This window comes from Anabas testudineus, chromosome 15 (assembly GCF_900324465.2).
Source record: "Anabas testudineus chromosome 15, fAnaTes1.2, whole genome shotgun sequence".
Taxonomy (NCBI): domain Eukaryota; kingdom Metazoa; phylum Chordata; class Actinopteri; order Anabantiformes; family Anabantidae; genus Anabas; species Anabas testudineus.
This window is the reverse complement of record NC_046624.1, coordinates 6,890,299-6,899,166: the sequence shown is the minus strand read 5'-3', so window position 1 is coordinate 6,899,166 and position 8,868 is coordinate 6,890,299. Positions and strand designations below refer to the sequence as shown.

General features: G+C 41.8%; 1 protein-coding gene across 1 annotated transcript; it reads right to left on the bottom strand.

Annotated features, from left to right (window-relative positions):
- Window positions 1-1,512: 1,512 nt before the first annotated feature.
- On the bottom strand, window positions 1,513-8,144 carry btbd3b (BTB (POZ) domain containing 3b). The gene is made up of 4 exons (XM_026354034.1): window positions 7,204-8,144; window positions 6,309-6,399; window positions 4,406-4,524; window positions 1,513-3,913 (listed from the first exon to the last, which is right to left on the bottom strand). Exons 1-4 carry the CDS (start codon window positions 7,512-7,514, stop codon window positions 2,881-2,883), a joined length of 1,554 nt encoding a protein of 517 aa, XP_026209819.1. The 5' UTR covers window positions 7,515-8,144; the 3' UTR covers window positions 1,513-2,880.
- Between the last annotated feature and the right edge of the window lie 724 nt (window positions 8,145-8,868).

Here is an 8,868-nt window from a genome sequence, read left to right as displayed (position 1 = left end):
TAGATGTAAAAGATAATTAGATGCCTAACCATGTGTTTTATTTGTAGCCCCGTAGGATCTGATTGTATTTCATTCACAGAATTACTGTAAAGTGGTTTTCCCGCAGTAATTGTCACAACTGATAAAACATAAAAAAACACTGTTTTCATTAAGTATGGCTCTTTCACATGATGAGTCAATTATTTTGGAAGATTAATATCTGCTTTGCAAAGTAACAAATGCTGATTGAAATCTTGAGATTGATGCAACAGTTGATTTTGGGAATGTGCTCCATGAACCACTCCACCGTGGTTCTGGCAGATAGCTGGTAGCCTTTGGCAGTGGCACTACACCAAAAACTGTCCGTCAGTAGGCTTGATTGGCAATTATTGAAAATTATGAAACGTGTCCAGATTCTGTTTTTTGTTGTTACGTAGTAATGGGGTATCTCTAGTCTGAATCTGAATAATTCTTGTAGGTGAATTTTGATTTTGCTGCCATAGATCAGGTACATTTGCTTAATGAAACTGTTTGTCTGTGTCTGTGGAAAGCAGCCCTGCGTCTTATTCCTGGCACATTCTAGTCCCCTGCTACTTCCACTGCAATTAATGATCTTGCTTACAACATTAGTGCCACAATCGTGAAAAATCGTGCTGAAGCATAGAGTCCCCCAACATATTGAGTTCAATTCATCAAGGCTTTCGTGCTTATTGGCGATGTCAAACTTGTTCCCGGCATTATTGAGTGCTTGGTAATCAAGTACCTGCCATAAGCTCCCAGGAGTGATTATATTTTTGAAAATAAAGTTCACGAAGATGTGATTTGTCTCAAAATCGAGCAAATGAACTATCTGGACTCATCTTTTTGACTTTTACAGCATACTTGTTTTTGCCCTGGACATTGAACAACCACACAAGTAAAGAATCTCTCACTGAGACAAAGCTGTACACGAAAATCCTCTTTTAAGACTCGTCTTTTTTTTTTTTTTTTTATAGCAGCAGGCAGATACAGTGGGATTTACCGGGGGTCAAGCAGCCAGAAATTCAACACTTCAGGGTTTTTAGACATTTGAGGTTGTATTATGATTCTTTTCTCTTGAAACCTGAAAGCTCGTGATGGTCGTGTCAAGGAGCCCTTCTATAAAACTACAAGCTGAGAAAATTCAAGAGTGTCGAGATTGGTTGCTGTTGTGTCAGTGTCTTTGTACTCCAGAAGTGACTGCACATCAAAAGCAATACTTCAGTTTTAGCCTAATGAAATTCACATGAACAAGAGGGCGGTATAGTGTTGCATAGTTCAGTGGGATGCAGAATAGAGTTAGAGTTGACAGACAAAAAGCAGGGTGTGTAAGTGGTACGAAGACAGGCATCATCAATCAAAAGACAGCTCTCCTTGGTCCTGTAAATCACTGCAGTGCAGAAGAACATCAGCTGTTGCCAATCACCTAATCTCAGACGAACCATGTTAAGTTTAAAGGCGCTGCTTTTTACAGATGGGATACATAGCCACCATGTTCCAGTCTGTATTGTTTATTTGCATCATTAACAATCATACACATTCGTTGGTCTCCCAGCGCTGTAGCACGTAAACACAGGACAGGAACACCAGTTGCCCATTCATTGTCATCGGCAGACAAGCCTGCGGATGTTTAGCCTACACTAGAAAATATAGCACAGAAAATCCAAAGAACTGCCTCATTAAAAAGAACAAGTGAAAGAAAATATCCAAATCAATAATAAACCAACATCAGTGCAATTCTGTAGCATATACAGTATGCTTCTGCAGTTACTGATACTGTGCAATCACATTGGGAGGGGGGTGCTTAGCAGTTCAGAGGGCACAGTGTTTTTAACAAAGTAGTAAGAGTCCATAAGATAAATAGCTTCTAACACTGAAACAATCGTTGATCTTTTGTTTTTTTTTTTTCCTGTAAACAAAACTAAGGTGCCAGAACAATTAGTAGTACATGTCGGATGAAGTGGAGCTGTTCTGTCCATGCTGTAAGTACTGCGGTGCAGGCGGAGTCCAAAGAAATCTTTCACTCTGCTGCGGAGTGATCAGTGAATGGTGATCAAGTAACTTTTCACTGTAAACATAACACTGTACTAAATGAAACCTCACCGGAGTGAGCTGAGTGTAGGTGCAGAGCAACATGCTACGAAGACGCACTCTAGGGGCTACGTGTTTCATTATATCTAGTGCTCCTTGATCTAAGACCCCTCAAGCCCTGCCTAAGTGCACTGTTACTATACTGAAAGTAGCAAAAAGCTGCAGATTCAGTCTAAACCACTCAAACACAAATGCCTAAATGGTATCACGCACTACAAGAGGACAAACAATGTTTTGGACCATAATCGTTGAGTAAAATGTTTCAATGTTTTTTGAATATCGTACAGCTTTTTTCACTTCCTTGATGCTGAGCTGGACTTGAGTCATGGTAGGAAATGCTCATCATAGAATATCGAATGTGAAGTATTGCTGCTATAAATGTGCGTTCTATGTAAGCATAGAAACAATAAACATACTGTAAGATATTCATCATATAAGGTATCTATGTGGCCTGTGTTCGCCACCATTGTGGCATCATATACATTTCTGAATTTACATATATTCATATTTACATGCACATGTAGTGCAAAATATTTTTGATTTTTTTTTTTACTGTTTTCATCTGCATATTTTAGACAATCCAACATCTTAAAACATATCCGGTCCAACTCAAATGGACCATTTACTAAAGTCAAAACCACATAGGACCTTTTCACAGGTCTGAGATCATCTTTTTTTTTTGCACAGTTGTGACAAAAATAAATAACAGGAAGTGACACTATGCACAAAGTGATTATTTTCTATTTCCTCTTAAATGTGCTGAAAATCAGTCCAATGTGTGCGCAGGAGTTGTCAAGCGTAGAAGATTAGTTCAGGGATCTGCCCCCCCTGCACGCCTGTGCCATTAGTGCTGTCCGAGGAGCACTGGAACTGAAATGTTACTTTCCCACACTGCACCTCTGTCATCCCTTCTTGTCCAAAGTAGCTTAACTCGTTCCCATCAAGCACCACACTGGCAGTGTAGAAGGTATCAGGCTCGATCTGGACTGGATACTCAAACCACACTGGGAAGGTGTTGCTGGAACCATCAGAGAAGTATTTGCTGAGGTTTTGCCCCAGCAGCACTCCTTGGCGTTTCAACTCAATCTTGGCACTGTACTCTGCTGAGCCACAGCTAGATCCATACAACCCAAACCCAGCGATAAATACTCTTTTGTCCACCGCAAACTGTATACTGTCACAGCGGCCCCGATAACGCCACTGGTTGCTTCTGTATGCACAGGACTGGAATCTGTGACAACGCTGAGGTGTTAGGCCCTTTCTGGGTTGGCTGACAAACTGCAGCTCAGGCTTCTTTGCGGCTGTGTACCACAGGAATATATCATTGGTCTCATTAAGCGTCAACATGCCCGACTGGGCTGCTCCATTGGCAAAGTCATCCAGAGCCATTGTAGGGATCCGTATCAGGTACATGGCCTTGCCCAAAACCTTACGCTTGTTGTCAGTCGAAGAGGAGAGCTCCTGTCTTTGGCATTCAGCCTCAGCCCAGCTGAGCGCTGCCTCAAATACCACTATCTCTTTAGCATTGAGTGTCTCTCGCTGTAAGATACTCTCCAGAGTCTGGGCATCTATGTCGCAGAAGCCCTCTGAGCGTAATGCCAACTCGGCCTGGGCATCAATCACCTCCCAGCAGCGCTGTGTCAGCTCTGGCTCCTCGAACAAGCAGCTCTGGGAGAGTAGCACGCAGGCATTCTTGGCACTCAGGCTGGTCTCCAGGAAGTTGACGCAGGCACGTGCCAGATGAGGGACAATGTACTTCTTGGCAGCATAGAGAGTGGCCAACACTGTGTCAGCACTCAAGTCAATCTCATCACAATAAATGTACCTGTTGACATTAAAAAAAAATCTCAGCTTTGTAGAAAACAGATCAGACACCACAGAAATGTCATGCAAAATGTAACAGTAAGTAAGTTTGTTAAGATGATCCATAAAAAATTAAACTGCATTAACTAATCAAACCAGCCAAGTACAGTCTTCTACACCTCATCTACCACCTACTGTAACTCACTGGCAAAGACGAGGAAAACAATACCCAAAAATAAAAGTTATGTAGGCAGAGGAAGGAGGAGATGGGGAACAAAATGTCCTGATTCAGCAAGTAGAAGGTATAATGAAGGTAGGTAATGAAAGTACATGAAAAGAGATTGAAACACTTGGCATGAGTGAGCGCTGAACACGTAGCTTAATGTGTTCCAGTTGGAGCTTGAGACTATTTCATCAAACCAACATCAAATGGAAATAAGATTTGAGCAAATCATAACATATCATAAAACCACAAGAGGTGCAGAGTTAAGACAGACGAGAATCGAATCCTTACTTCAGCATTGCCAGGAACGCTGCTGGTTCCACGTCCGGAATATGGATTTCATCCTTATTTTCAGCCAGTTCACCATAAAACATGGCGTGAAACACTGAGCTGCCCACTGCCAAAACATACTGTTGGAAAGAGAAGACAAAACAAAAGTGACAGAAGGAAAAGAGAAATGAAAACATGTCCGACATTATTACAAATGGGAATTGTGCTAAATGAATTTAATTCACATGTAGCGTTTCTCTCTTTACATGAAATCTCCCATCTCTTAATGGATACTGAACAGTGTTTCCTTCCTAATCACTGGAGAGACCTGTTGAGTTTCTCACATAATGAGCAGTGCTCATTGCTGTTTACGAGTTACTGTTTTCCCCGAGGACGGGGATACAGATTTCTAATGAACAAGACTGCATCTGATTTAAAAACAGGAGTGTGAGCGTGAGAGCAACAAAAGTTCAATTTACTGAAATTAATGACTTATCTGAACTTATGATGAAATCGGCTGCAACACAATGCTACTAATAATTTGAGAAATTAGCTCTGTACACAAGACTGTGAATCGTGTAATTATATTCAAGTACATTTCATGTTTTATGTGTGTGTGTGTGTGTGTGTGTGTGTGTGTGTGTGTGTGTGCGGGGAGCAAGCGTGGGTGTTTTTTCTCATAAAAGGTAAGAATTTCTCCAAATTGATTAGATTGCAGTGAACCTATTGTAAATAAAAATGTATAAATAGGCATTTCTGGAAATAGTGCTGCTGCTATTGTTACACACTGAAATTCATGCTTCAGAAAGGTCAGCTGTAAGGCAGTTACTGTTTTATGTAGCTAACTAGAGACCAGTATATAAATACTACACAGTGGAACGAGATTAGTCCTTTGAGTCTGTGTGTTTTACAAATATTCACGTAAATTACAGCTTTTAGCGCTGCCTCCATCCTCCATCATAGCACGATATAACTTTGGAAATCAAATCATATTTCACATCTGAATTTCTGCCAAATGGCCACAACAAAGATTGCTGCGCTGAACGTCTTTATAATCCACTGACATGATGTCTCAGCACAAAGTGCAGTCAGGATTTCCTCGGTGTCCCTCCATAACTGTTTTCTATAAGTGCACCGCAGCGCCACCTCCTCTCTCATAAAGAAGAGGAAGATGCTCATCAGACAGTGGTGATGTGGAATGGATAGCTGAGCCACATTCATTATTCAAAGAATGAGACTGTTATAATTTAAGACGAGTGGACATTATGATGCACTTTCTGTATCATTAATCAATCATTTATGTGAACATCTTGAAAAGAAATGAGGTCAGAGGGTGCACCACAGTCAGAAGATGTTGGCCTGCAGTTCAATACTGGGACAAACAGGAGCAATTATATATCAGCTATAATAGTAAAATAGTATATATTTGTAGTATTTGAGTACCCTTCCTAAATACAAAAGCGAACCAAGAGAATAAGTAAAATGTGTTGAAGTAGTTCATAGAATTTAGATGGAGCGTTGAATGCACCTCAGTCTGTGTCTTATCACTGTAACTGGGAGCTGTTGTGTTTGATTAAAAGTTGGGTAATTGCAGAGCGGGTTCTGAAAGGCTGAGCCGAGACAGAGACAAAAGCGATCCGTTCAGTGTGAGATGACTGCTGAAGAGGATATCCCTTCCTCCCTCACTCACTCTGTCTCTATCCTTCAGCCTCATTTACATAAATAATTGAAGACTGTCTTGAAGAGACACATGGTGCGGAAGTGAGTGTGGAGCACAAAGGATTTCAGTTCCATTACTGCTGCCATTGAGGAAGATTATTTTTATGCTGATATGATAGGAGCAGTACCAGGCCAGGCTGACTGATTGCTTGTTTGTTAATTTCCTCCCTGTTATTCTGACTTCGCTGGTTGATGAAATTCTTACTCTGTGTCCTGGCAGCCTCTGGGTCCTTCCAGTCTGACCCACCACAAAGTGAACATCTGCCATCAGCTCATTGTTGAACATTACTGAATTTCTAAAAGGGGAAAGAAACAAAAGACAGACAGGAGGAGACGATAAGGGGGGAAAAAAGCTTAATTCTGTAAATGAGAATCACAGCAAACTCATTTTCACATGTATGTGACTAATAACATGTACGTACACTGCATTATATTCATACGTTCCTGCTACTTTAAAAATAAGATTGTGTAAAGTATCACAAGTGCTTTAGACAAAACTACATCCATATTGTTATTAAAAGTCATTGTATGCTAAGAGGTAATAATGATATCAAAGCACTTTTTAACTCATCCATTCGTAAACTCTTTATATCTACAGAGATACACATTAGCCAGACAAACAAGACAGTGGACTGAGTGGAAAATCCCCACTGTGAGGAAATGGGACCAACAATACGTTCATATATTATTGAGTAATGGAACATGTCACAGGGCTGGGTAAACAGGCCCGTGTTTTGGAGAGACAACAAAGCCGGGGTGGGAAAGCCTACGTTTTAAACTGGACAGCTGGGGTCTTTTACTGATAGGCCAAGGTAAATATTTTGCTTTTCGTACAGAGCAGCCCCTGCCTGTTGTGCATATCAAACGCTGCCTGTCCGCCCTCTGTTATGTCAGAGCGGCAAAGTCTGCAGGAGCAGGAGAGGGTGTAAACACAGATACCCCCAGCAGATTGAGGGCAGGGCAGGGGGAACACACACACACACACACACATACAAAAACGCACAAAGACCTTCATATACTAATGTAAACACCTTGCACAAATGTTTAGTGAGACATTTTTAGATACATGTTTAAATGTCATGCCTCCTGCTTGTACCTACCGTTCTCTTATAGTAGAATAGAGCCCCTGCCAGTTACAGTTCTGTATAGTGTTGTTGTTGTTGAGGTTCTGCTGTTGATACTGTTGCACTGTGGTGGTGGACACTGGCTTTTTGGTGGGAAAAATGTCCGCTGCCATCTTCTTCTTCTTCTTGCTCCTTAGGGTGATTATCTCATAACAAACTGGGGGCAGCTTGGAGCTGCCGCTGGCATTCCCTTTCTTGGAGCTCTTACTTGACTTGCTTTTCACTGACTCGGGAAGCATTAAGAAGAAAGTCAGACATTTCATGTTCCTCGCCTTGGCATCGACCATGAGTGTGTTCAACTGCCGAGCAGTGGGAGCGCATGCAGAGAAGACATTCACCAGGACCAAACAAGTGCCAGGGAGGACTCAGCGGGGGACTTGGAAAGAGGACAGCTGAGACTTAGCTGTACCAAGCAGCGCAGTAGCCACAGATCCTGCACGAGGCTTCACCTTTCAGCCACTAACAGGACAACTATCGTTTTGCCTGTTTCCTTTGCTCCAAGTTCAGACTGGCGATCTGAAGGCACTTCTCCTGCCTGAAGTTTGATTTGCTGATGGAGGGAGCTCCCATCCCTGCTTGTCCAGAGTGATGAAATCAGCTCCTCAAATCACTTTTTCTTCTTCTCTGCCCCCTTGCCGCTCTCATTCACAGGGCTGCTTAAGGGGTTTGCTTGACAGCGCCAGATTTAGTACAGCTGCAGCGTTCCTCAGACAAGTAGCGGCGTTTACTCAGTTCCCTTCATCTCCCATTGTCACTCCTTCTGTGCTTCTCCTCTCCTCTCAGTCTCTCTTCATCTCTAGAGCTACCTCTTTCTCTTCAACTCCTGCTTTTTCCCCTCCTTTTTCTCCATGGAGCAAAGTCATCTGCAGGATGCTACAGCCGCGGATGCTGTGCTGCTCTGCTAAGCTGCTCGTTCTGCTGACTACAGAGGTTGAATGGGAGAGCGCAGAGGAGATAGAGAACCCCCCCAACCCCTCACAGCACAGTGCACGGCTCTCTCCAGAGCTCAGCCAATGGCAGAGCACAGTATTCATGATTGGCTAATGCAGCCCAGAGCAGCACATACTTGAATATGCAATAGTGAATGTCTTAATTAAAGTAACAGCCATGCCCCATAAGAATGATATATCTCTCTATAGCTTCACTTCCTCCATTTGCTTTACCTGAAGTCATGGCATTTGGTTTGCACTTCAGTAGGTATAGACTCCATATTATAATTCTAAAGGGCAAAGCAAATTTATATTCTTTTTTTAAGGGCAGAATTTGCTTAATTCGTGCATTATCTGACAGGCATACCTCTTCTTAATTAGCTTTTTATAAATGTATACAAATAGATTTCAATTTCCTTGTTCACTTGGCAAGCTGCCAAGTGAACAAGTGAATTGCTCTTCCAAACAGTGCAAAACCTTTTTTATTCTAGATGCAAGTCCATACAATATTTGCAGTATACTACTACAATATGATAATGCAGTGCATTTATTTTATCATATCTTTAAGTGTCTCCGATTTCAGTTAACATCCAAAGTTTTGAATTTTAAATTTGTGAAACTGCTGTGTAATACAGCACGTTTTCTCACAGACTTTCTTTTGAGAAGCCAACTGCTTTCACTCCCAACCAAGAATATGTGCGTATACTTAAGC

Coding starts and splice junctions, on each gene's coding strand:
- btbd3b (XM_026354034.1), bottom strand. CDS start 7,514: ATGGTCGATGCCAAGGCGAGGAACATGAAATGTCTGACTTTCTTCTTA. Junction 6,400..7,203: donor TATTCTACTATAAGAGAACG/GTAGGTACAAGC, acceptor TTCCCCTTTTAG/AAATTCAGTAATGTTCAACA. Junction 3,914..4,405: donor GCGTTCCTGGCAATGCTGAA/GTAAGGATTCGA, acceptor TAATGTCAACAG/GTACATTTATTGTGATGAGA.